The 26693-nt window shown below is 54.4% G+C and overlaps 2 protein-coding genes across 5 annotated transcripts in view; one reads left to right on the forward strand and one right to left on the reverse strand.

Annotated features, from left to right (window-relative positions):
- Positions 1-5628: 5628 nt before the first annotated feature.
- LCMT1 (leucine carboxyl methyltransferase 1) lies at positions 5629-23336 on the reverse strand. The gene is made up of 11 exons (XM_036392569.2): positions 23238-23336; positions 22179-22270; positions 21542-21663; positions 19404-19480; positions 18761-18822; positions 12169-12271; positions 10867-10987; positions 10122-10223; positions 9330-9421; positions 8060-8157; positions 5629-6382 (listed from the first exon to the last, which is right to left on the reverse strand). The coding sequence occupies exons 1-11, from the start codon at positions 23312-23314 to the stop codon at positions 6360-6362; spliced, it is 969 nt and encodes a 322-aa protein (XP_036248462.1). The 5' UTR covers positions 23315-23336; the 3' UTR covers positions 5629-6359.
- A 481-nt stretch (positions 23337-23817) lies between these two features.
- The window catches only part of ARHGAP17 (Rho GTPase activating protein 17), a 41686-nt gene continuing 38810 nt past the window's right edge, over positions 23818-26693 (forward strand). For all 4 annotated transcript variants that reach the window (XM_036392300.2, XM_036392305.2, XM_036392301.2 and 1 more), the window contains exon 1: positions 23818-23920. In XM_036392300.2, coding sequence (XP_036248193.1) covers positions 23868-23920 — 53 coding nt within the window. In that variant the 5' untranslated portion in view covers positions 23818-23867. The remainder of the gene's footprint in view (positions 23921-26693) is intronic.

Here is a 26693-nt window from a genome sequence, read left to right on the forward strand (position 1 = left end):
GCATCCTGTGCCACCCCCTGCCATGGCAGGGACACCTCCCACTGTCCCCAGCCATGGGGCACTGCCAGGGATGCAGGGCAGCCCCAGCTGCTCTGGGCCCCTGTGCCCACCCTGTGAGCGGAGACCATCAGTGAAAACTCCTGCAAACCTCAGCCCTCATCCTGCCCAGGGTTCCAGGGCTGGGGTTCCTGTCCCTCTGGCACTGCTCTCAATAAAGATGAGGGCAGGGGTGCCGAGGGATCCAGCAGCCACTGCAAAAGCTGGAATTGATCAAACATTGATGAAACCCTCCCTAAATCCTCCTCATGCCAGCAGGGATCACTGCCTGGAAGAGCAGATTCAGCCAGGGCAGGGGGAACAGGGGGACCCCCAGGCAGCAGCACAGCACAGCCCACAGCTCCCAGCAGGACCAGCAAGGGTTCACTGGGAGGCTTTGAGCTGGGCTGAAGGGATCCAGGTGGGGCTGATCTTTGGGGCATTGATTGGGAGGGATCAGTGTGACCCCTACCCAGAGATGGGCACTGCCAGGGTGATGCCAGGGCAGCTCCTGGAGCAGCAGGAATGTGCCAGGACCCAGGCAGGATGGGCCCTGAGCCTTGAGCCAGCTCCTGCAGCCCATGTTTGTGGTGCTGTGGGGACTGGGCTTTGCTGGAGCTCTTCTCTCCCGTCAGCAGGGTAAAGAACCTGGTTTATGGTGTTGTCACAAGGCCCTGGGGATGGGAAGGAAATTTCCACTGGCCTGTCCCTGCGGCCGCACTGCTGACAGGGGTCAGGCAGGAGAATCCCAGTGAGGGCACCTCTAAATGAGCCTCCACTGACCCATTCACCCCCCAGGAGCTTCTTCCTACAGCCAAGAGCTCTGGGCATCAGCTTATAGACACCGCTGGGATTGGGGGGTGACAGCTGGGTCTGCCTGGCCTTGGGGGCCCCATGGACCCCAGGACCTGTGGGACAGGGAAATCCCTGACTCAATCCCATCAGCTCGCAGGGCACCATGCCCCAGGGCCACTCCCAACAGGTCCATGGAACCCATCTGCCACTGTGGCCCCCAGCATGACCAGCCCAGGGCTCCTTTGGGAAGCAATTGAACTTGGGCAGAAGGAATCCGTGTTTCCTTTATTTTTGGGATGCTTATTATGAGAGATCAGTGTAACACATATCCAGATTTCAGCTGGTCCTTCCCTGCAGCAACTTCCACGGGGCTGTGCAGGCACTGCCAGGAGCTGGGCTGTCCCAGAGCCCAGAGCCCAAATCCCAGAGCCCAAATCCCAGATCCCAAACCCCAGACCCCAGACCCCAGATCCCAAATCCCAAACCCCAGATCCCCAAATCCCAAACCCCAGACCCCAAATCCCAGATCCCAAATCCCAGACCCCAGACCCCAGATCCCCAAATCCCCAAATCCCAAACCCCAGACCCCAGATCCCCAGATCCCAGACCCCAAACCCCAGATCCCAGACCCCAAACCCCAGACCCCAGATCCCAAATCCCAACCCCCAGACCCCAGATCCCAACCCCAGAGCAGCATGGGTGAGCCCCAGGACCCCTCCCTGGCCAGGAAAGGCAGCGAGGGGGCAGATCCAGGCCTCTGCTGGGTGCTCCTGGCACAGGAGCTGCCCAGGGCGGTGCCACCGTGCCCATGCTCTGTCTCCGGAGCACGGCAAGGTCACAGCCCACAGCAAGGATTAACCCCCGTCCTTGGCTTTTAAACATTTACCACCTTAGGGAGCGGGGATGTTTGCCTGAGCCTTGCAGAGGAAATGCTCCACGCTGAGGCAACAAAGGCTCCAATTCCTGCTGAGCACAGCCTGAGACAGCTGTGAACAAAAGCACAGCCCTGCGGGAAGGGGCTGCCTTTGGTGGGAGCCTCAGCCCCTGCCTGGTGCTCAGAGGTGCCCAGGAGCCAAGGGCAGAGCCCTGCTCTGAGCAGGAGATGGAACCCTCAGCACCAAGGTTTGCTCAGCGAGGCACACGGCAACTCTGCCCGTGGGAAAAGGCGTGGGGATGAGAACAGATAAATCTGTTCCTATCAGCAGACATTTATTTTTGTCCTTGTTTGGGCTTGCACCGATTTGTTAGATAAGTGACAATAGCAACTGTGTCAATTAGTACAGGAAGTGGTGGCACCAAACAAGCCAAGGCTTCCAGAAATGGTTTTTAGGAATCACAGGGAACGTTTCCCTCAGCCATCCACCCGGGCAGGACAGCCAGAACAGCCCAGTTTTCTCCACCGCCAGTGTTTCACTCCTCTCCTCATTTCACTGTGCAGATCTGCCACCTTCCCTTTGCTTCCCCATGCAAACCAAAGCACCCGAATGAGGCTCTCTAGAGAAAACCACATTTGAGGGTTGGATGATCCCTTCCAACCCAAACCATTCTGGGGTTCTAAACCCACAGCACCCAGACTGCAAAAAGCACTTAGGCAGACACTAAAGGGCATCACTGAGTGCTGTCAACACCCAGTCCCAGGATCCCAGGCCCGTTTGGGTTGGACACTGGAACCCACCTGTGCCAGGCCCCCCCACCCTCCCAGGGGAGAATCTCATCCTAAAATGGAATCTAAACCTCCTCTCTGCCAGCTTGAATTCATTCCCCTTTTTCCTGTCACTCCGTGCTCTTGAAATGCTTCGAGTGCTCTCTGTGAATTGGTGCTGGCACATCTGAAATCCCAGAATTCCAGCTGAAATCTATAGAAGATTTATTCCAAAGTATTCTGGCCCTGCACAGCGTGGTGCTGCAAGGAAAGACCCCAGCAAATCCAGCACGGGGTCAGCTCTTTCAGAGAGCCATAAAGAATCAGAGCAGCTCCCCTGGCACTGCCTTATCTCCCCCGTTTATCTCGGACAGTCCCCGGGATTACACAAGGGGCTGAAAGAGAACTTGCAGAATGATTTGCAGCTCGTAGCTGTGGCACAGGTGAGGTGACCTCTGCCCCTTGCAGAGCCCTCTTGTGTAAGAGTTTTCCTCCCAGTCGCTGTCTCGGAGCAGATGGAAATTTCCAGGGACCCCGAGGCGGGCTGAGCGCTGCCTGCTGCAGAGCAGGGATGGATTCGTGTCAGTCCTGCAGCCCAGACCGGTGCTTGAGCTGGCAAAATCACCACCCGAGGAGGATGAAGCCATCCAGACCTTAATTCTGCTATTTCACATTCCTAATTCCGCTGCTTAGCATTAAAATCCACCAAGGTCCCCCAGAAGGGGTGGATGCTCCTGGTCCCCCCAGCCCTGCACATCTTCCCTGCAATGACCTGGCCCCTGGCTCCCTGGCTGTCCTGGTTATTTCCATCCTCAATAACCTCATTCTCCTGTGCCCAGCAGCCCAGGCACCTGAAAACCTGTGTAAACTCAAAATGGGGAGCTGGGCACTCTGCAGAGGGGCTGAAACACCATGCACTGAGCCAGCCACTGCTTTTCCTTCGGCTCCTAAAGCTGGGCAAGGCCTGGCAGTTCAATAATTTAACCTCCTGGAAGGCAACTTCATTTATCCATCTGTGGAGAGCGAGCAGGCAATGCTCAGGGATGGGTAACGTGGATGGACACAGCTGCAGGGCAGGGACACCACCCAAAGCAGGGATCCACAGCCGGGAGTGAGTGAGGGCAGCCTGGAGTGAGTGTGAGTGTGAGTGTGAGCAGCCTGGAGTGAGTGTGAGCAGCCTGGAGTGAGTGTGAGCAGCCTGGAGTGAGTGTGAGTCTGAGTGTGAGCAGCCTGGAGTGAGTGTGAGTGTGAGTGTGAGCAGCCAGGAGTGAGTGAGGGCAGCCTGGAGTGAGTGTGAGTGTGAGTGTGAGTGTGAGCAGCCAGGAGTGAGTGTGGGCAGCCTGGAGTGAGTGTGGGCAGGCAGGAGTGAGTGTGAGTGTGAGTGTGAGCAACCTGGAGTGAGTGTGGGCAGCCTGGAGTGAGTGTGGGCAGCCTGGAGTGAGTGTGAGTGTGAGTGAGTGTGGGCAGCCTGGAGTGAGTGTGGGCAGCCAGGAGTGAGTGAGGGCAGCCAGGAGTGAGTGAGGGCAGCCTGGAGTGAGTGTGAGTGTGAGTGTGAGTGAGGGCAGGCAGGAGCAGCTCCTGGCTCCTGCTGGAGCAGTCAGCAGCAGGGAGCACTGCCTGACTTTGCCAGGGACACAGGACCAACCTCCTCTTGAGCAAAGCTCCCCATCCCACTCCCCACTCTGGGAGCCCATCCTGAGCACGGCTCCTCTCCAGCCTCTCTGGACACAATCCTTCCCTGGCAGGGTGGGCAGGCCCTGGCACAGGTGCCCAGAGCAGCTGGGGCTGCCCTGGATCCCTGGCAGTGCCCCAGGCCAGGCTGGACAGGGCTGGGAGCACCTGGGACAGTGAAGGTGTCCCTGCCATGGCAGGGGTGGCACTGGGTGGGCTTTAAAGGCTCCTTCCAGTCTGAAGCATCCTGTGACCCCCAGAGATGAATTTATGAATTTTGTTGCCCCATCAGTAGCAATCCCCAGGAAAAGGCCAGGCTGGAGCAGGAGGCAGAGATCCAGGGATGTGCAGGGGTCACACAGCCCGAGGCAGCAGCAGAAGGCAGAGAACTGGAACCTCTCCTGCCTGGAAAAGCCTCCTGGGCCAGCAGCCCCCCAGCAGCCCCCTGCACACCCAAACTGCCCCCAAGGGTTCCTGGATGCGTTTCAGGCAGCACAGCCCCGAGCAGGGGCTGCCCACCCCGTCCTGCCCCCAGCTGCAGGGAGCCAGGGGGCTCCTTCAGTGCTGCTGAGCCCTGGGGCACGAGGGGACCCCATGACCCAGCAGTGCCGGCAGCAGCAGCAGAGGCACTGATTGCCCTCTCCCAGCTGGATGCTGAGGAGCTGGGAGGGGACAGCAGGGCAGGGCACCCGGTGCCTCCATCCCAGGGCAGCAGGGAGGCTGCAGGGCTGCAAACTACACAGGCACCCAAAATAGAACTGAGGAGCACCAGATCTGCCTCGCGCTAGCAGAGACATCACTGCTGAGCACAAAGGGATGAAATCATGACAGAAGAGACACAAAAGACTGAGGGAGCCCAGGACATCCCTGCAGTGAGCTGTGCTCCAAGCCTCTGAGATGAAAAGTGCACCAGCTCAGGGGGTGTTCCCAGGGGAAGCAGCTCCAAAGAACAGATTTGGATGTTCCAGGGCAGGTACAGCTCCAGCTTGGCTCCCACTCAAAGATGCTGCAGGAGGCTCAGGGAACGCGGTCCCAAAGGGGGTCTGGCCACAGTTAAATTGACAGTAGAGATGGGCTTTCATACAGCTCTGAATTCCTCACTGAATTCCCAGGAAAGAGCAGGACAGGGTTGGTGTCTGGGCATCAGTGACTGCTCAGGAAGGGCCCTGCAGTGCAGAGGGGTCGTGGGGCTGGGCTGGGCTTTGGGTTCATTTTTAAGCCCTGAAGGAAAGGTCACAATGGGATGAAGGGACCTCAGAGCCCACCCAGTGCCACCCCTGCCATGGCAGGGACACCTCCCACTGTCCCAGGGGGCTCCAGCCCTGTCCAGCCCGGCCTGGGGCACTGCCAGGGGCAGCCACAGCTGCTCTAGGTCTGCCAGCAACTGCTTTAAAAATACTCCTGGTGAGGCATTGGGTGAGAGGAAAAATGTCACTAAACCAGGTAGAAACCAGTCATTTCTAGCAAGGAAGACAGGAGACAAATTATAAATACTAAACATTTATTATTTTTCTCATAGGAAGGTTGCAAGATTCAATTTCAAACAACAGGACAAGGGTTTTCATTGCTGTTGGGATTTTGTTTTGCTTCTTTTAAGGGGAGAGAGACAAGGAGGAACTGGTGTAAAGATACTACCAGAAGCAGTGCAAATTGAGATTCATTTCTTTCTTCAGCATGCCAGTGCTGAAACCACAAGCTAAGCCCTTCCCAGTCAAATCAAGTCTCTTTTCCAGTTTCTTGTACATCACTGAACACAGTCAGGGCCCTCCTCCTCCTCCACCCTTCCCCTGCCAGCAGTGACAGCCCTGCAGGGCAGAGGAGCCTGGAGAAGCCAACACTTCATCCAAATGAGACCTGAACAGAGCAGAAATGCACAGAATTCCCTCCTGCTCAGCCACCCCCAGCTTCCTGTCACAAGCACGTGTTACACAGCCACAAGGACACACGAGAGGCAAATCAAAGAACCCAAGAACACCGGACTTTCGGTTTGGAACTGAGGAAGGCAAGCTTTGAACAGGAGCCACTGACACCTTGTGCAAGTCCCCGTTGCAGGCTGGGAACAGAGGCACGTCCTGCCCACAGAAACGTTCCTTGGACCCACCCAGAGGCCCCAGCAGGAGTGGCCCAGGCGCAGCCCGGGGCTGGCACGTGCAAATCCATCCTCTCCACGTCCTGGCCTGAGCCCTGAGCTCCCGGGGCTCCCTCCCTGCAGCCCTCAGAAGTCGATGTTTGCCAGACCTGTGTGAAGACAAGGAGGGATTTGGGGCAAGAAAGGAGGGTTTATTCTTACCCTCACTGCACCAAGGTCCCTTACACACAGCAGGAAAGATGCTTTCAGAGTTGCTTCATTGTTTTAAACTGAAACATAAAGGATTTGGTGTGAGGAAAGCAGGAAACAGGTTGGGCTGTACTTTTTAACCCTTTTTTGATTGTGATGCAGCAATGAATTACATGAAGTCAATTTGCAGGAGCACTGGAATTATTCATGGCAGAAGGAAGAACACAATGTTCAGGAACCTCAGGGTCAGCCATGAAATGAGGAAGACAAAGCAGAGGAGAGTACCATTCATGAGAGCAGTAAATTCCCACAGGATAAAAAAGCCCTGCTTTGGATTAAGGCACACCCATGCCACGTCCACTGGGCTCTGGGTTATCACCTTTGAGATCTTTGAGATCTCTGTCTTTTGTAAGTGCTGAGACACCTCAGCCTCAGCACCCCAAACTGTCCTTTCACTGATCACAGCACAGACCAATGCTGAGACCCCCAAAACTGGGGCTGCTGTGACCTTTGGGCCTTGGCTCCTCTGAAATGGGTTGTGTGTTACAGTCACCACATTCAGCCTGGAGAGATCCAGTGCAGAACCTGGGGTTTGGGGCTCACAGCTCTGGAGGATTCAGGAGAGCACCAGCTCAAGCAGAAGCTCGGTCACAGCAGCAGCAGCAGGGTGTTGAAGAGCTCCTTTCTTACCAGTTTTTGTTTGAAGATCTCCTTTAGCAGCTCTGTCAGAGGCTGCGCTGCCCAGCCAGGCTGCAGAGAACCAAATCTATTCCCATTTGCTGAGGAACAGTCAATAAATAAAATCTGCTCGTTGGTACTCGGTCAGGAGCAGGGAAAGGGCAGGGAGGATGAAGGGGAGGAAATGATACAGGTGGCAGGCAGAGTTTTTCTGGAAAGAATGAAGTCCCTGAAATTGCAGCCAGAAAGAGACAAACTGGGACTGCAACAGAGTTGTCTTTCTAATCTGGACAAATAGAGGCTGTGGCCATCCCTGCTTCAGCCAAGCAACAATTCCCCTCATTTCATCATTTCTTGAGCAGCAGCAGCAACACCCAAATGCTACAGAAAGCCTAAATCAAATCTCTCTCTTTGACAGAAATCCCAGTCCAGGAGAGACAGAATTTTAAGAGCAAAAGGAACAGGTAGAAGAGCTCATTTCAGAGGGAATGCTCTTCCCCAGGGAGAAAGCAGTGTGGAAAACTTCAGTGTCAGATGGCTGCAAATGGGGACAGTGCAGAGAAGCCTGGGATAAGTAATACAAATTTATTTTTGTGTTGTCAGGACACTGTGCCTTCATATACCGTGTGCCCATATGGCACTTCCCATGCATGGGATTTGTAAACCTTTCAATTAGCACTGATGGGATAAAGCAGGCAGTTATTTAAAGGAACCCATACGGCATCTTCTGGGGAGAAACTCCAGCTCCCCTGTGCTGGACAGGCTCCCCAGCTGGACCCCAGAAACCCTCCAAGGCTGTGGAGCAGCACTGCCCAGCTGGGAGGTGCTCCCAGGGCAGGGAGGAGCAGCAGAGCCCTGGAACAGGGGGGATTTGAGGTACACCTGGTGTAACATCCCAGCCCAGCCCTCCCTCAGGACATGCCCGTGGCAGGAGCACCCCAGGGGCTGCAGAACATTACCCAGGTTGCTGCTGTCCTTGGAAGCCCAGCAGATGCAGTAGTGCTGCATCAGCTGCTCAAACAGTTCCTTTTCATCCAGGAATTCAAGGGCTTCTATTCTGCAGGAATAAAACAAAGGTCAGGATTTGAGCTGGATTCTCAGCAGAAGTTTTACTGAATTGTTCACTCCATGGCAGTGAGAACTGTGGCCAGAAAGGCAGTTACCTCTCCAGGGAATAATTACAGGTATTGTCCATGATGCCACCACTGCCAATGTACGGAACAAGTGACCCACAGGGTGCCTCCAACTCCTCATCCCTGGCATTCCCTGTTCCAGGACTCATCTGGGTAACTCCTGACCAATGCCAGGGCTGCTGCTGAGGCTCTAAGGGGCAAAAGTCCCTCAAAGCACTCCCAGGTGTGAGGTGCTGCAGAGGAGCACTCTGGGAAAGCCTTTTCTAAAGCAAGAGCACTTGCCTCACTGATTCTGGAGGACAGAGTTTACATAACCCTACTTCCTGGCATGTGGAACAAGTGCAAGGAGCTGAACAGATCCAGGGTAGCCAAAAATGCTGCAGAGAAAGCACGAGCTCTGTGTCTCCACCAGTGCCATATGGTCCCACCACACAGCCCTGTTCCTATTTAAACCACCTCTGATTTCCACTCTCACCTGTTCAGTTCCAGGCTCTGAGAAACCCCCACAGGTGAATATTTTGACCAAGGTAACTTGTTCAGCTAATTCCAGCCATGAATGACTCACAGCAATTCACATTTCACATTATATCCCTACGAAGTTACTCCTTAAAATTTCCCACTGTTTAGCATTTAATGCAGGAATATGAACGAAATCCAGGCAGAGTAGTGACTGTTAAACAGCCTTTGGTCCCTGCTCTGGGTTCTGCAGACCCAGCAGTCTACCCCTCGTGATTTCAACGTGTTGTGATCTAAGCCCAGCCAAAATCTTCACAAGGAACATCCTGGGGACTGCAAAAACTCAACACAGCATTTCTGTGGCTTCTCCCATCTGCGAGTCTCCGTCAGGAGATGCCTTCTGTGCCACCCAAAGAAGCCATGACGACTCCCAGCCTGCTCCTGGCAGCGCTCACCTCTGGACCATCGGTCCAGGCATGATCTGGGGGCTCTGCAGAGCCTCAGGCTCAGGAGGGGTGTGTGGCTGTGTCCCCCTGGGCAGCGCTGGGGCAGCCTCCTCTGTTCCACAGGGGATCCCACATGCTTGGGAAGGACCTTGGAAATGGCATCTGAGCATGACTTTGGGGTCCCCCAGCGGTACCTTTTGACATCAGCCTGTGGCAGGAAGCTGTACACCTTCATCATATCCACAGCACGGGCATTGTCCCAGCCACTTCCCAGCAGCCGTTCCCTCTGGAAAACAAAGGGCAGCACAGCTCTCACAGCTCTCACAGGCCTCCAGGGGAAGCACAGAGGACAGCTTCTCCCTCTGAGAACCCCAGTGGGCAGCTCATTGAGCTGGCCTTTGAAGAGCTGCCAGACCCCTCCCTGAGCGTGTGCTGTGATCTCTGCAGGGCCAGGCAGGGCTGGCTCTGCCCAGCAGCTTCTGTGCAGCCACTGACACTCAGCCAGCAAACAGAAGCTCTGGGGTGACCCAGCTGTGGCCTGCCAGGACCTGCAGGAGCCAACAGGAAACATGGAGAGAGACTGTTTGCAAGGGATGCAGGGACAGTACAGGGGATGGCTCCCACTGCCAGAGGGCAGGGCTGGATGGGACATTGGGAATTGGGAATTGTTTTGTGAGGATGGGCAGGCCTGGCACAGGGTGCCCAGAGCAGCTGGGGCTGCTCCATCCCTGGCAGTGTCCCAGACCAGGCTGGGCAGGGCTTGGAGCAGCCTGGGACAGCGGGAGGTGTCCCTGCCATGGCAGGGGTGGCACTGGATGGGCTCCACAGTCCCTCCCAAACCAATCCATGCCCCAGTTGCACGGTAATGTGGCCAGCAAAGGGCTCAGTGCCTGCCCCAGCCTGCCCTGGTCCCTGCTGAGCCCCCAGGGCACACTCAGAACTCCAGGCAGGTTAGCAGAGCTCAGAGCCAGCCCTGTGCCCCTCACCTGGGAGTCCAGGGAGCTGCAGAGCTCCACCCCAGCCAGGTTGCAGTGCCGGCGCTGCAGGTTCTCGATCATGATCTGCCCAAAGCGGTCCCTCATGTTCACCTGGGGACACAAGGACACAGCAGAACCTGCTTACATCACCAAACGCACAGGGTGCCAGTGAGAGCACAGCTCCCAGCAGCTCTCAGTGCCCAGCCCAGTGCCAGGGGACAGTGCCCCTGCCCCAGGGACACCGGGGCTGGCAGCACAGCTGCCTCTGCTTCACTCTGCAGCAGTCACTCACAGCTGGGAGATGCTGTCTCTAATTCCTGGAGCCACCTAGCTCCCCTGAGGCAGTGTTTTACTCCCAGAGGAGAACCAGAGTTCATGCTGATGTGATTTTTGCTCCGCTTTGCCAAAGAACACAGAGGTAATAATGCAATGTTATACAGCCAGAGCCAGCACTCAGCATCGTTTCTTTTTGCTCTGCTTTAGCTGAATCAATATTCTATGGTTTTTTCCACGTATGGATTAAGTCTCAATTATTTTGCTTCAACATACTTCAGAAATTGTCTTTCATAATAGCTGTATTTTCTCCACAATGAGCCAACCAAGCTACAAGTTAAAACACATTACTCCAGAAATTCAGCAGAAACTGCTGTTTCTACAAAAGGACATGGCCCACTCTCATTCCTCAACAACTCCCACCTACGAGAGCAATTTTAATGACAACAATGCAGGTCTAAAAATGCCCCTCTGGTTTTACCTGCTCATAATTGATAACCATGGCCACGGGGAAGGTGCTCGCTGCCCACTTGAGCAGGCTTGCAGACTGCTGGGGGGTCATGTAAACCAGCACACACTCGGCCACCAGCAGCGTTGGCAAACTGTAAAACAAAACCACAGCAGAACATGATTCCAGCACAGGAACAAGAAAAATCTGCTAAGGATTGTGAGCCAGCAAGTCACTCCATGTCTGCACAGTTTCCTGAAAGAGCTCCATCTTTTATGAACCAGACACTGAAGACTGAATGAAATCTCTTCATCACGTTGACTCAAACTGGGCTCTCTGGCAGCTGTGAATTAATGAACCATGGGAGACTCCTGCGGTTGTGAACCAGAGATTTTAGGGATCAATCTCCCCAAAAGTCAGCCCTGAGCACAGAACACTGTGCATTCTGTAAGTCCTCTCTGACAGCAGGAACTGGGGTGTGTTAAAATTCCCTCTGCAGGACAACTGTGCCCTGTACACACAGCTCACATTCCTGTAGAGATCAGTGAAATCAGGCATTAATTACAAACAGAAAAAAAAAAAAGTTTTCTCTTTAAAAGAAGTTCTAGGAAGAATTTTAATTAGACAAATTTGTTCAGTATCTGTAAAACAATCTTCACATATTATTATCTAACAAAATGTAATCCATAGTTTGCACGTTGCCTCTTCCCCCTCCATCCACAAAAGAACAAAAATAGACATCTACACAAGTGATTTTCTTCACAATTATTGAGTTTGCTTTTAATTGCTGGAATGAAAGGGGAAAAAAAGTCACTAGAAGCAGGAGAAATTCCACAAGGAGCAGCAATGTAGGCAAGCAAGGCAACATTTCAGAGGATGGAAGTGTAAAGAATTAAATGGCAATTTGATGCATTCTGCTTCCCCATATGCTCTCTCCCACCCAGCCAGATCTCTGCTATTTATATTGCTTCCATTTGAAAGGTCTGTCCATCATCCACTCAAAAACTCAACTCCTGCCCCCCCAAAGCCTCTTGCTGAACAAGAGAACCCCAGAGGAGCTTTGGGATTCGGATCCCAAGGGCACCCCTGCAGCCCCACCAAAATGTTTAGGAAACAACAGGGGTTTGAGAGGAGGCCACAGGAAAGAATTAGAGAGATAGAACTCAGAAATCACAGAATGCTGGAAGGGTTTGGGTTGGGAGGGATCACAGAGCCCAGCCAGTGCCACCCCTGCCACTGTCCCAGCTCCAAGCCCTGTCCAGCCTGGCCCTGCACTTCCCCAAGCCCCCACTGAAAAAAGCCCACAGAAAGCCAATGAAACCCCAGTGATCTTACTGTACATCCAAGCTGTGTTTCCTCAGCTTTTCCTCCAGATCTGAGGAGGAACGGAGGTCTGCCCCTACTATGGAATATCGGCTGGAGTCCAGGCTGTGGGAATCTGCAGGGAAATGGGGAGAGACCAACGTTACAACTGAGGGATATGGAGCTCTCCATCCAAAACACTGCACCGCAGCTGGGAGCCCAAGTTTGCTCTGTTACACCGAACTGTGAGCAGCAAACTCTTCTTTTCAAACCATGAACTCCCCTCCTGGCTGCGTTCTGCAGGGCTCCATCACCACCAGACCCTGCACGGAGCCTCCTCTGCCTCTGCAGCCACGCTGAAGCAGAGAGGTTAGCCCAGCTGTTACCATGGTTTCCAGCAATGCAGAGAGAAGAAAAATGGCAAGATTAAAGGCAGGGCTTTGTTTTGTTTGGGGAGTCTTCTTAGATGGCCCAATGTATGTACATAGGAACCACATAAAAGTACATCAATTTCTGGAAAGCTAAGCTAAGTGGCAATATTTCAAATATTAACAACAGATATAGCTATATAAATTAACTGCATATGTAGTTATGTAATAAATATGGGGAGCAGCTAGAGACTTGGGGCCAAAAAAGAGACATCATTTAGGCTTTTGGTATGATTTAGTGGTGGTATTTAAGGAAAGAGACAAATTGCAGAAGGTATTCTGATTTTGTTGATATTCCCCAGGGATACAACAGGATCCTGTGGGTGCTCCCCACCATGAAGGAGGGACAAATGCAGAGTCCAAGAGCCCCTGCCCTCCTGGCACAGCTGGGAGGAAGCAGCAGAGCCTCTTGCCATCAGTGACTCTGGCACCCAGCAGCAATGAGTGCACCCAGAGGAGCCCAGTGCCCACAGGAGGCACTTCCCAAGTGCTCCATCAAACCCAGCCAGAGCCAAAGTCCTGCACAATACTGGGATGGCTCTGGAGGGGCCTCCAGCCCTCCCTGGGCAGCCCCTTCCAGCGCCTGGCCACCCTTCCCATGGAGAAATTCCCCCTGATGTCCAACCTGAGCCTCCCCTGGCACAGCTTGAGTGAGCAGAGGAGTGGCTGAAGGGGCAGGATGAAAGGGGTTTCCATTCCAGGAGAGGGGAACAAAACTACCTGGGGACAAGTGTGGGCTTCCCCAGCTATTCCAACACACAGGGACCAAATATCCCAGAGGATGCACCTCTGCTTTTCAAGTGACAACTCCCTGGAAGTGGCACTAGCAAGGAAAATAGCTGCCATTCCAGCAACACTTGGGAGCAGATCCAGGAATCAGAAACAGTTCAGAAAGAGAGTTACAAGGGAAGAAAAGAGAAAAAAAAACTTTTGCAGCATGTTGAATGATTCAACATTTTGAGTCAAGGCTTTTTCCATGTGCATGTTCTGTAATAGCTTTACTACTTCCCACACCCTTCTATTTAAGTGATTACATCAAGGCCATGATAATGGCATCAAAAAAAGCCACCCAAAAACCCCACCACACACAGGGAAGTGTTTAAATAGGGACTGGTTTCTGTCCATGGATACGGCACCGCGAGCGTCAGCCACCACAATTAGTAGGGAATTAATGCCAGCTCCCTGTCCAGCTTCGGAGGCTGGGTCACACAAATACCTCAATGAAGAACAGAAATAAAAGCCAGAAATAAACCACAAAACTTTTTAAGTGATCTGGGAGAGAAGGAGCACAAACACTCCAAGGTGGAAGTAAACGTGCCTTGCTCACAGCTCACGGATTTGAGCATTTTTATCATAAAACCTGAATGGGTTTGGGCTGGAAGGGACCATAGGGACCATCCAGTGCCACCTCTGCCATGGCAGGGACACCTTCCACCATCCCAGGCTGCTCCAGCCTGGCCTTGGGCACTGCCAGGGATCCAGGGGCAGTCACGGCTGCTCTGGGCACCTGTGCCAGGGCCTGCCCACCCTGTCAGGGAAGGATTTCTCCTCAGTATCTCACCTAAATTTCCCCCTTTTCAGCCTGATCATCCTTAACTAGGCAAACTTCAACTGCTCCATCACCTCCCCCTCAGGGAGCAAACACACACTGGCTGCAGGGCAGTGGCAGCTGGGACAGCTGGAACTGCCACTGTCCCCAGCCTGGAGGCCACAAATCCATCCACAAACATCCCAAAAGCTCCTGGGACCCAGTCTGGCACCAACTCCTACCTCCCTGCAGAGCTGGGGGTTCCTGGGGCTGTGCTGTGCAGGGCAGGGCTGCACTGGGATGTCCCTGAGGGTCCCTTCCCACTCTGTCAGCCTGAAGTGAGCAATGTGCTGCCCAAGGCTGAGCAGCCTTGCTGCAAATGGATTTGACAATTCCTGCCCATCCACAGGGCAGCTGGGAAAGGAAAACCCAGTTGGCAGCATGGTCACGTGCTCCCCATTGATTTCTTCTGAGGAACAAGAGTTTGTTTTACCTGAATTGATTCTCTGTGTGTGCTCCAACCCCTCTGCCCACTCCTACTGCAGTGCTGTGACTCAGGCCAGCTGCCCTAATGCTGGCACAGCCAGTGACATTTGGTAGCTGAAACCACTGCAAATCCCATACTCCAGGCACTAATTCCTACCAGGCACCACCACCAAAACCTGCTGGTTTTTAGTGAGGTTGGTTGGGTGCTCTCCTCCAGAGCTGCCCTGGGGATCTGTGTGATGCTCACCCTCAGCCATGGACAAAGATTCTCTCTCTGTACTTGGCAGGATGAAGGTTTGAGAAACACCAAACTCAGATTTAATTGCAGAAATACAAGGGAGGGGATGGGGAAGGGGGCAAAGATGAGCCCCCCACCCCAGCTACCCCAGCCAGGGCACAGGTGCAGCTCTCCAGGGATGATCACAGGGAATGCTCTGTCCTGGGCACACACTGTGTGGTTATTGTCCATGGCTCTGGCACACAGAACAACACAGGGGCTTCCGATTTCACAGGCATAGAGTAACACAAGCTTGTAGTAACTGAGCAGTAGCAAAAGCTGATTATAGCTGCCTTTTGACCTGACCACGTTGAATCTTTCCTTCCCAGCTGTGTCAGACCTGCTGCCCCAGGCCCTGCCTGCTGCCCTGACCCAGCTGTGGGGCAGCACTGCAGCCTCCAGGCACACCAAGCCCTTCCTCTGCCACAACAACTCAGCTTCCTTCTCTTACTCCCTTCTCACATTAGTGCAACAGTTTCCTGGAGCTTTTCCAAGAGCCAGCATGCAGGATACTATTGACTCCCAGTGATTCCATTAGGATTTTCATGCTAAGGTATCTGTGCAGCCTTCCAGAGCAGCAGCCCCTGCAGCCTGCTCTGCCCAGCTCGAGCTTCATCCAGCAGCCCAGCAGGCACTGCCACACTCTCAGCTTGTCCTGGGAGCTCAGGGTCAGCCCTGCAAGTCCCCTGACACCTACACTGGCCACAAGAAAGCCTGGGGATGGAGGGAAGCTGAAAGAACCAAATGCCCAAGCTGGCCCAGACAGGGCAGGAGGTGTGAGAGGCACACGAAGGAACAGTCATGGCACGACAGCATCAAGGTGAGCAGAGAGAGGGCCTGAGTGGTGCCAATCCATAGCAGCACAACTCAAACCAAGCCTCCAAACAGCCTAAACAAAGCATTGCTGGTGTACAGAGCGTGACTGAGGTGGGGGGCAGGCACAGGGAGGGACAGGATTCCAAAATCCTGAGTAACCTTTCCCCAGCTGGCAATGCTGCTGCCTGTGCCAGTGGCAATCCCAGAACACTGCAGGTCCAACACCAGCACAGCAGGTCAGACCAGAGGTCTCCCTAGGGTGATCCCAGCCTTCCAGAGGCCAACAGCAGCTCCCAAGGGAAAAGTCGAAGAGAGGAAACATCTACTAACACTGGCACCTAAGTTGTTTTCCAGCTTTTTCTCAAAAGTACTTAGAACTGCTTTGTATTTCTGGACCATTACTGAGCTCATGCTTTCATCCATCTATTTATTCTAATACCCAGATCCTGCAGGAAGGCAGCAATAATCATTTACATGTGAGGCACAAACTGTTTTCCCCCCCATGTGCATCACTTTCTATTAATCCACATTGAAATCATCATCAAGTCACTAATTTCACAAGATACTTCTACAGTTCTTTACCACTCTTCAGAGTTTGGATTTGCCAACAAGCTGCCACTTACTAATCACTATTTTCCCAATTTTTTCTTAGTGTTGAACAACAACATACCCTCAAGCACAGATCTCCCTCTCCTCCATAACAAAAATGAACAACATATGCTCGCCCTCCATCCCAGCTCCTCATCCATATGAGAACCATTCCCTCCCCACAACCACTGTGCCACTTCTTTGGCACACTTTGGCACAGGACACAGTCAAAACACGTTCCTGAAATGCAGGCACTGTGCTGATGTCCTTTTCCAACAGCTGTGTTGATTCAGAGAACTCCAACAGAGCTGGGAAGCACAACTCACCTTTCAGAGGCCATGGGGGCTCTTTCCCAAGGCAGCCTGTGATTCCTGTGTTCCACTAAGGCTGTCTGCTGGAGCTCCCATGACGTGCTCACTACAGACATCAGTCCTGCTGGCCTGGGGCTCCCTGGATCACCCTGGAGCCACCTGAGGCACAGCCACAACCTCCCAGCTGAGAGCTTTCAATGAGAGGGCCCAGACCAAGCAGCAGCTCAGTAAACTCCTTGTCAAGTCCCTCTAGACCTGTGGGAACTCTCTGCTCATCTGCTTGATTTATCCACTTATTCCAGCACCCCTTCTGCTGGCACTTCCCCAAAAGCAGCTCCCTCAATTGATCCTACACCAGAGTTCTCAGGGCTCTCACAGATCTCCTGTGGCTGGGGGCAGCTCAAACTGGAGTTCCACAGCCCTCCCACCACTGCCCATGTCCTGGACACTGCTACACCCCAAAGATCCCAGTGCAGCAGAGCCTGCAGCAGCCTGGAGCAGGCTGAGACTGACACCCAGCCCTGAGCAGGACCCATGGGAGCAGCTCCAGAGAAACCAGTCCCACCAGTACAGCCCAGTGCAGCGGGAACTGGGTTTGCACAGTGCAGGCTGACAGCCCTGCAGGGGTTCTGCTGCTCCAGATGAACCTGCAGCTCCTGAGGGACACAAACCCAGCCCCCTGGGACTGTGGGACCGGCCATGAAGAGAGTTCTGCTGCTCCAGATGTACCTGCAGGTCCTGAGGGACACAAACCCAGCCCCCTGGGACTGTGGGACTGGCCATGAAGAGAGTTCTGCTGCTCCAGATGTACCTGCAGGTCCTGAGGGACACAAACCCAGAGCCCTGGGACTGGAACTGGCCATGAAGAGCCCCAGGTTCCAGCAGTGCAGGCTCCTGTGCAGGGGTTCTGCTGCTCCAGATGTACCTGCAGCTCCTTGGGAACACAAACCCAGCCCCCTGGGACTGTGGGACTGGCCATGAACAGCCCCAGGTTCCAGCAGTGCAGGCTGACAGCTCCTGTGCAGGATTCCTGCTGCTCCAGATGTACCTGCAGCTCACTGGGAACACAAACCCAGCCCCTGGCACAGCCCCAGGGCTGCCTTGGCACAGTGCAGGTGCAGCAGATCCCCCTGGGGCCAGATGTGCCCCAGCTGCAAGCCAGGGGTCCCCAGGAGCCCTGTTCTGACCTGGGGCCCTGGGCCTTCATCTCTGGGGGCCTGAGGGGCCAAGGAGAGCTCTGCCCTTGGAAGGACAGCTGCAGGGAAGGCAAGGGAAGGGCAGTGACAGCAATGAAATGTGCAGAATGTGCCCAGGAAGGGCACAGTGGTCACAGCAGGGTCTGCAGGGTCACCCTGCTCACACAGAGCAGGTGAGGGGCATGCAGGGAATCGCTGCCCCTCCTGAACTGTCCCAGGCAGCTGCTACAGCTCAGCACCTGCACTGAGAACATGAACTCCGTGGAACCCAGGCAATTTTCCACAGGTAAAAAGGTTTTCAAGTGCAGTCCTGACACAAACACACAATTACAGAATGACTTGGGCTGGGAGGGAGCTCAGAGCCCATCCAGTGCCACCCCTGCCATGGCAGGGACACCTCCCACTGTCCCGGGGGCTCCAAGCCCTGTCCAGCCTGGCCTGGGACTCTCCAGGGATGGGAGCACACAACCTCCTGTTCCCCAATGAGGGTACAAACCAAGAGACTACAGCCACACCACAGCACCTGAAATTCTTATCCTTTTAACACTAAAATGTAACAAACAGCACTGGCTCACGAGCCTGGACTGTGCAGGCTGTGTTTCTGCTGTGAAAACTCTGCTAAATGTAAAGATTTGTGCTCTTAATGAGACAGAAAGCAGATAAACACTCCACAGATATTTTAATCCAGTATCCATGCCTCTATGTAACACTTTTTCCTTTCCTGTGACAGAAAAGGAGCTACATATGAGAGAAAAAGAAAAAACCCAACAACTTTCTGCCAGAATAAAACCACTTAAAGAGAAGACATTTCTAACATGACACAGAACAAATGGGCAGGAGTCTGTAAGAGAAGAAAAAAGCCTCTTTTCCCTCCCAATTCTCTGTCCAAACAGCATTTCAAACATTAAAAGCCTGCCCACATAGCAGAACAAAATGATCAGAAAAGTTTTAAAAGTGCTGCAGTACATCACTGACTGAGTTTGAAGATGACTCACCTATTAGAAGAGAGTCCCCTGAATGGGATTCCATAATTGGTTTTGACAGGGGAGGTTTTGATCTGTGGGAAGAAGGAAGAAGCATCTCAGAGCAGTTAAGCCTGTTGAACAGTGTGCTTACAGCTTTTTTCTTAACATATATATATATATGTGTGTGTGTGTGTGTGTGTGTGTGTGAAAAGCAGCTGAGGGAATATCTCTGCCCTCTGCTGGAAAGGAAAACCTTTGCAAGCCTGGTGAAGTTGGAGCTGGCTTTTATACACACAATTTCTTTAATTCTGAGAGAACCTTTCAAGAGAAATCCAGGCACTCTGTCCCATGTCCTCACTAACCCTTGATGGATTCATTCCAACAGGACATTCCCAGCTGTCCTGCTTCCAGCTGAACAGGCCCATCTGGGAATCCAGTGCTGTCCTCAACAGTAGGAGAAGGTTCCATCACCTCTAATTGCCAGGACACTGTCCCTCCCCCACAGCAAGCTCTGCTTGGCTCCCCAAAGCTTTCACCCATCCCCTTCTGCAGCCTGGGACAGTGGCTGCAGAGCCTGCCCACCCTCCCAGCCCAGAAGATGAAGAGTTTCTCAGGAGAGATGAAATAATGGCCCTGACTGGCAGCCACTCTCCACAGCTGAACACAGACTTACTTGATATTGTGTATTTTTCTTGCAACGATCATTGGGAAATCCACTTCAAAATATTTCCTAGGGAGAAGATTTTCATCCTGGGAATGGCAGGAAGACACTAGAATTAGGAACACTCAAGTTTCACATGCACAGGACAAGACACAAGCAAAATCCTGAACAGTTCTGGTTTGGCTTACACTGCCATTTGTAACAGTGCTGTAACAGTGTCCCACAGCTTAAAACCCAACAAAAACCAGCTGAGAGACATTAGAATGCCCTCTGAGAGCTAAAGAAATGATTTAACACTTATGTAACCACAGAAGCATGGATGAGATGGGAAGGGACCCTGGCAGGGTCACCCAGAGCAGGTGACAGGAACGTGTCCAGGTGGGGCTGGGACGTCACCTGAGAGGAGAAGGACTCTAGGCCCAGACACAGGTACTGGAACACACCCTCCAGGCTGTGTCCTGGGGCTGTGGGACAGCACAGCACACTGCCACAGCACCTACCAGGATTGTCAGCACAGCCTTCCAAGGGAGGAACAGCAAGGTTCTGCACAGGCTCACCCAGACAGGGACCACACTGCAGCTCTCCCCCAGGCACAGCCAGAGCATGAGCACACCCGCCTGCCTGGGCTCCAAAAGGGAGCAAAGCTCCTCATTCCATGCTGGCAGGGTTTCCCAGCCTGCTGGAGAAGCTGTGCCAAGTCTGTCCCCTGCAGCAGCCCCTTTGTGATGGATGTTGCTGCCTGTGCTGGCTGTCACCCCGTGGCTTTCTGAGGTGAAAGCAGCACTCAACACTCCAGCAACTGCCTCCCAGCTTCTGCTCATTCACTGCACCACACCTGCTCTCTGCAAGGACAAAGAACTGGAATTACAGGCCCCACTTCAGCCCTTAAAAGCACTGTTACCATAACAGTATATGGGCAGAGCTTTTAGAGAAATGCAGGTAAGAGAAAAGCTTCACATCTCAGGAAAAAAAAAAATCAGAATTGTCTCCTTTCCACTGATGGAATACAATAAATTGTGACCAAGCAAAATGTTCCTCAGGCTTTCCTCCAGAACCCAAATTTACCCATGTAAATGCTAGTGAGAAGACAATTCACTCAGAGGTGTGTTCACCCAGAATGATACCATCAAACAACACCTGAGTAACTGAATTTCCATGAATTACACACACACAAACACTGCTATGTATGGAACAGGCTGCCCAGAGCAGCTGGGGCTGTCCCTGGATCCCTGGCAGTGGCCCAGGCCAGGCTGGACAGGGCTGGGAGCAGCCTGGGATAGAGGAAAGTGTCCCTGCCATGGCAGGGGTGGCACTGGGTGATTTTCCAGATCCCTTCCAACCCAACCCACTCTGTGAGTCCATGATTTACATAATTAAACTCACAACTGGAATCCCAGGGGACGTGGGGTGAGTGTGGCAGGAGGTCAGGGAGTGCTCCTGCCCCTGCCCTCATCCCTGGAGAGCTGCAGGGCCCAGTCCTGATCCCCACGAAACACAAGGAGCTGCTGGAGAAGGTCCAGCAGAGGCCACAGAGATGATTTGGGGTCTGGAGCATCTCTGTGATGAGGAGAGACTGCAGGAGCTGGGCCTGGTCAGTCTGGAGAAGGGAAGGCTGAGAGGGGATCCCATCAATCCATACAAATCCCTCCCAGGGGTGTCAGAGGATGGTGCCAGACTCTGTTCAGTGACAGGATGAGGAGCAATGGCCAGAAGCTAAAACGCAACAAGTTCCACCCTGACATGAGGAAGAACCTCTTTCCATGACAGAGGAAAGAGCAGAGCCCTGACATGGCAGAGCCCAGGGAGGGTGTGGAGACATCCCAAACCCACCTGGACACGTTCCTGTGTCACCTGCTCCAGGTGACCCTGCCTGGCCAGGGCTGCACTGGATGATCCCCAGAGGTCCCTTCCCACCCCAGCTATTGTGGGGTTCTGTGTGGGAGCTGCTGCTGTGCTGCCCTGTGGCACAGAGCCAGGCTGCAGAGCCCAGGGCAGCCCCTCAGGGGTCCCCCAAAGCTCAGCTATTGTGGGGTTCTGTGTGGGAGCTGCTGCTGTGCTGCCCTGTGGCACAGAGCCAGGCTGCAGAGCCCAGGGCAGCCCCTCAGGGGTGCCCCTGTCCCAGCCAGGCCTGCCTCTGCAGCCCTCGTTACCTTCAGCCTCCAGAACAGGGTGTCCATGCCAGCCCCAAGGTTGACAATCTGAGAGTTGCATTGTGTCTTCTGCAGGAAAGCCTTGATCAGGTAACTGACCCCGTGCACTCGAGCATAATAACCTGCAGCACACACAGAGCTGGGAGTCACCCCTGGCACACAACCCTCCATGCTGAGCACTCATGAAGGTCCCCAGGCAGTCTGCAGGAACAGTAATGCCCTCTTCTTAACTACCTAAGGGCTTCTCTTTTTCTTTTTTAATTACAAACAAAAACCTCATGCACTGATAAAACTCAGCTCCTTGGGCAAACAGAAGTTTTAGTCAAGTTTCACCTCAAGAAGAGCAGAATAATTCTACACTTGCAGAGACCCAACTGCCCTGGGTCCAACCAGCATTTCTGACTGCTTTGAGGAGATCTCTACACTGGGACACACAGAGACAGCCCATTCAGGACTCAGAAAGCAAAGGAGGAGAGTTTTGACTCACGGGTATTTAAAAGATCAGACACAGCATGGATGGAAGTACTGCTGTGAAGAAACCTTGTCTCACTCTCTCACATATTCCCACCCCCCAACGCCCAGGGTGCAGAGGTGTGGTCAGGGCAGGTGAGGTGTCCCCATCCCCGTTCCAACTTGCCTCTGTTGATCTCAGGTGCCTTCCTCTCTTTGGCTTGTCTCACAAAATGCTGGATGTAAGGGTCCTTCCAGTAGCCAACGCTCACAGCAAACCTGCGCAGCAGCAGGGAAAAGAGAGAATTATGAAATAAGGCCCCCAAAATTTACCCTAAAAGATACACAGGCTGGAAAGGTCCCTCTGCCCTGGGTGTGCACATGCAGGCACAGTTTAAAAATCTGTTCCATGTGTGCAACTACTTAAATTAAATATATAAAGTTTAGTTAGAAATTTTAGTTGTTACCACATTCAGCAAGCATCTTTTTAATGGCCTCTTCACTACTGGATGAAATTTTGTGAGCAAAGACCCGAATCTCAAATATTCCCTCCTGGGGGACCCAGAAGATGAATTGTCTTTCTCCAGCTCCTCAGGCATACAAATGAGGCTTTACTTCTACCTGCTGTACATGACAAGGTGTTTGCACTGATTCCAGAGCTGCTACATCAGTTTACAGTGAAACAGTTCTGTTTAACAGAACTTATGGCTTTTACAACTGATTCCCCAAGGAAAACTCTCCCTCCAACAAACGATCTGCTGCTCTAAAGCCCACAAGGCCAGCCCGACCAAGAGAGAGAGAGGCTCAATTCACACACGGGGGCAGTGACAGCCATCCCCTGCCAGTGCCCATCCCGGCGGGATCAGGAAGGAGATGGAGAAGCACCAGGCCGGTTCTCGGCTCAGCTACCAGGCACTATCGGCCACGGCAGCGCTGCAGGCGGCTCAGGACGGGCTCGGCGGGGCTGGGGGCACCAGGGCAGCTCGGGGCGCACCGCGGGTCCCGGAGCCGCCCGCTGCTCACCGGGGCTTCACCCGCGGGACCAGCTCCGAGCGCGACCCGGCCGTGCCCTGCGGCCGCTGGAGCCCGGGGCGCACGTACAGAGCCCCGGCACCGGAACGGGCCGGGACCGCTCCTGCTCTGCTCTCCCGGGAGCCACCCGAGCCTCGCCCGCCCTCTGCCCAGCCCCGCCGCCCGCGGGGAACACCGGCCCAGCTCAGCCCGGCCGCTGGTCCGGCTCCGGTACCGTTTGCAGACGGACGCGTCCTCGCAGGTGCCCCGCACCGCCTCGTCCGCTTCGTCGGGGCCGGTGGCGGCCGCCATGGAGCGCGCGGGGCCCGGCCGCTGCCACCGCCCCTGCGGCCCGCCCCCCGCCGCCGCTCACTGGGCAGCCCCTGCCGGAACTCAGCGGCCATTGGTCCGTGCGCTCATGGAAAAGCACAGCACCCAATGAGAGCGCGCGGGATGCAGCGCCTCGACCAGGAAGCGGTGGCAGTACCGCAAGGCGGACCGGGAGTTGTAGTCCGGGAGCGGCTTGGCGGAGCAGCGGGGATGCGGGGGTGCGGCCGTCCGGCACCGGGCGGCCCCGCCGGGGGCTCTGTCCCACTGCCCCTCGTGAAGTAGCAGCACCCGGCACCAGCGAGCGAGCGAGCGGCGCAGGACGAGCCGCGGCGCTGAGCAGCGTCGCCATCCGGGCCAGGGGCGGGACATCCGGGCTGGGGGCGCCGATCACGCGCGGTGCGGGCGGAGGGCAGGGCCGGAAGCGGCGGGGGCCGGGCCGGGTCGGGCGGGCGGGCGGTGCTGGGGCGGCGGCGGGGCCGGGGGCGGCCGGCGCAGAGCGGCGGTGCCCGGGCAGCCCGGGGCAGCGGCCGCCGCCATGAAGAAGCAGTTCAACCGCATGAAGCAGCTGGCCAACCAGACCGTGGGCAGGTGGGCGGCGGCGCCGGGGCCGGGCCGGGCGCGGGGGCTGCGCTCCGCAGCCGCGGGGCCGTTCGGGGCCGTTCGGGGGCGAAGCCTCGGGGGCAGCGCGGGGAGCGGCAGGCGGTGGGGGGAAGGCTTGGCCCGCGCCCGCCTGGGGTCGCAGCCACGCCGGGATCCCGGGGCTCCTCGGGGGTCCCGAGCCCCTCCCCGGCCCCGCGGGGCCATTTGCATCGGGCGCTGCCTGTCTGCGCCCTGGCGGCTTTCGTTTCCTTTCTGCCGAGGTGTTTGCCCCATTTCTGCTTTCTCTCCCATCTGAGAACACGCCGAGAGTGCCTCTCCAGGAGTTCACTCTCCTCCCCAGGACTTGCTTTTAACAAAACCAACAGGAGCCCTGTGGGTACGATTGCCACCAGTTTCCAGCTGCCCGAGTCTGACTCGGAAGGTTTTTAACTCAACTGGGCAGTAACAAATCTGTGCCCAGACAGGGAAGTGCCCTGCAGCAGCGGCTGTCCCCGAGCTCAGCATGCAAATGTCACCGCACTGCTTCTCTAGCAGAAATCAATGCAGAATCTTCCTTCTGCTTTTAGTAGAGATTTAATTTGAAAATCGGTTCTTACGTTGAGAGTATACGTTGAAAGTCTGTACTGGTGCTGATAGTATAAAGTTATCATCTGAGTTTATGTCTTGGTGGCCTCCTTTCCAAGAACTCCCTCCACGGGGCGTTTGTTTTCCTTGGAGCCCACACAGCCCAGGGCAGGTGTGCCAGCTAATAAAGCCCAAGGAGGAGATTTTTAATAGGTTTGTTTTGCTATTAAAGAGGGAACAACTTCCTAACCGACCTTGTGCTCTCGTTCCCATTTCACGTGAATCAATGGATGTTTGATGTTGTTGAGGGATTACTGGCATTCCCTGTTTGCACGTGTCGGCCCCCAGCTCCAAATCCGGGTGGAATGTGGAGCAATCCGGGCTGTACCGGGCAGGATCAGCAGCTCGGGGTGCTTTGTGCTCCCGGGCCAGCTGCAGAGCAATGCAGGGCAGCGTGGAGCCAGGGTGGGGAGCCTGGCCCTGACCTTTGCCCGGCTGCTGGGGTGTGGTGTCCGGGCAGGTTCCTACCCCACACCTGTGCCACGGACTCTGGGGTGCCCTGGGCACGCAGGGCCGGGGCAGCCTGGTTTCGCTGAAGTGCTGACACTGCTCTCGTTGGTTTCCATTAAAAATTACACTGCTGTCTTTGGTTTTCATTAAAAGCTGCAGAAATGACACCGAGTCGTTTGGTTTTACACGTTTGGCATTCATTAGTGATGACTATTTCGTATTGCTCACCTGCTGCTCACATTTCATGTGCTGGTCAAGCATTCCTGTAGTCACCAGGGCCTTATTTTGTTCCCCAGAGTAAAATCCCATAGCAGGGAGGCTTTTAACAGGTTTCACGTCCAGGTATCAGGGCTGAGGCTTTTGGATTTGGTTTGAGAAGCACTGCAGGGCTCATGAAGACACGAGAGACGTTCAGCAGGACCCTACAGGCAGTAGGATATGTTGGATATGTGTTCTGTTGAGCTGGGGAACCCGTTTGTTGGTTTTTTACACTGGGATGGAATGGGGGGGCCAGGAGGCTCCCTGTGGGTGTGTGAATGCCTGCAGGGGTGGTGGCTCCGTGTTCCAGGGCCCTGCACCGTGGGCAGCCCTGCAGGGAAGGAGCTGCTGCCAGGAGAAGCAGTGCTGGGAGGAATTGGGGATCTGTGTGAGGGGTCCATCCCCTGGGGCTGATCCCTGCCTGGCTGCTGCAGCTCCTGGTGCTGTGTTGGGAAGGGCTGTCCCCTCCTGCCCTGCTTTTCTCTCCCTCTGAGGTTCCTGGGCTGTGGGAGAGCAACCAGGTTCCCCTGGGGGTGTTGCCTTATGAGGGGCTGTGTGAGTGCAGGGAGGAATGACACTGCCCTTCTTCCAGCCAGCTTCCAGGGCTGCCATCCTGGGCCTTGCACCCCAAATATCACACCTGGCATCAGGGAAGTAGCACCTCAATATGGGAAATCAGAAAGGACGGGCAAGAGCTCCATCAAAGCTGAGGAATGGCATTTATGAGAAGGCTGTGAGTCCACAGATGGAATTATATGGAGTTATGAAATACATGTAGGAAACTAATTAAAGAGGGGATTAGCTCAGTGGAACAGGATTCCACAATAATTAATAGATGTGTTAAATATTTTGCAGCAATTATCTCATGGATGTTCTTGGCTGCCTTAAGTGTTCAATCTGCTGCTGAGGACTCTATATTTCATATATTGGACAGATTTGTTGTCAGTGCTGCTGAAGGGAGCAGCACAAGCCCTGGGAAACCTAAAGAGTGAAATATCAGCGCTTGGGCAGGGTGACTGAGACACAGCCTGGCACTGGAGGTGGCTCCACACGGTGATCTCAGGGCAGGCTTAGCTGGAGGAGTGGACTGGGAGTCCTGGTGTGTGTTGGTGCTCATGGCATCCTAAAGGCTCTCACATCCAGTCAGGATAATTCCCAAAAAGCAGGGCTGGGACCTGCAGGTGAACAGAGGCAGGGCTGGCCAGGAAATCATCAGTTCCACATCAGCTGAATTAATGCAATGCCATCAATGGCATCTTGCCCACAATGGGCACAGGGCTGATCACCCAGAGGAACCAGCTCAGAGCTGGCTTTATCTTGAGCTACATCCTGAATCCAGCTGCAAACAGCTGGGAAGTTCAGTTAGGCTGAAAAAATGAGCTGGGGAGGGAGTGGAGGAGAAAGGAGTAACTTCAGTTCTGAGCCTCAT

The sequence above is a fragment of the Molothrus ater genome, chromosome 16, assembly GCF_012460135.2.
Source record: "Molothrus ater isolate BHLD 08-10-18 breed brown headed cowbird chromosome 16, BPBGC_Mater_1.1, whole genome shotgun sequence".
NCBI classification, from domain to species: Eukaryota; Metazoa; Chordata; class Aves; order Passeriformes; family Icteridae; genus Molothrus; species Molothrus ater.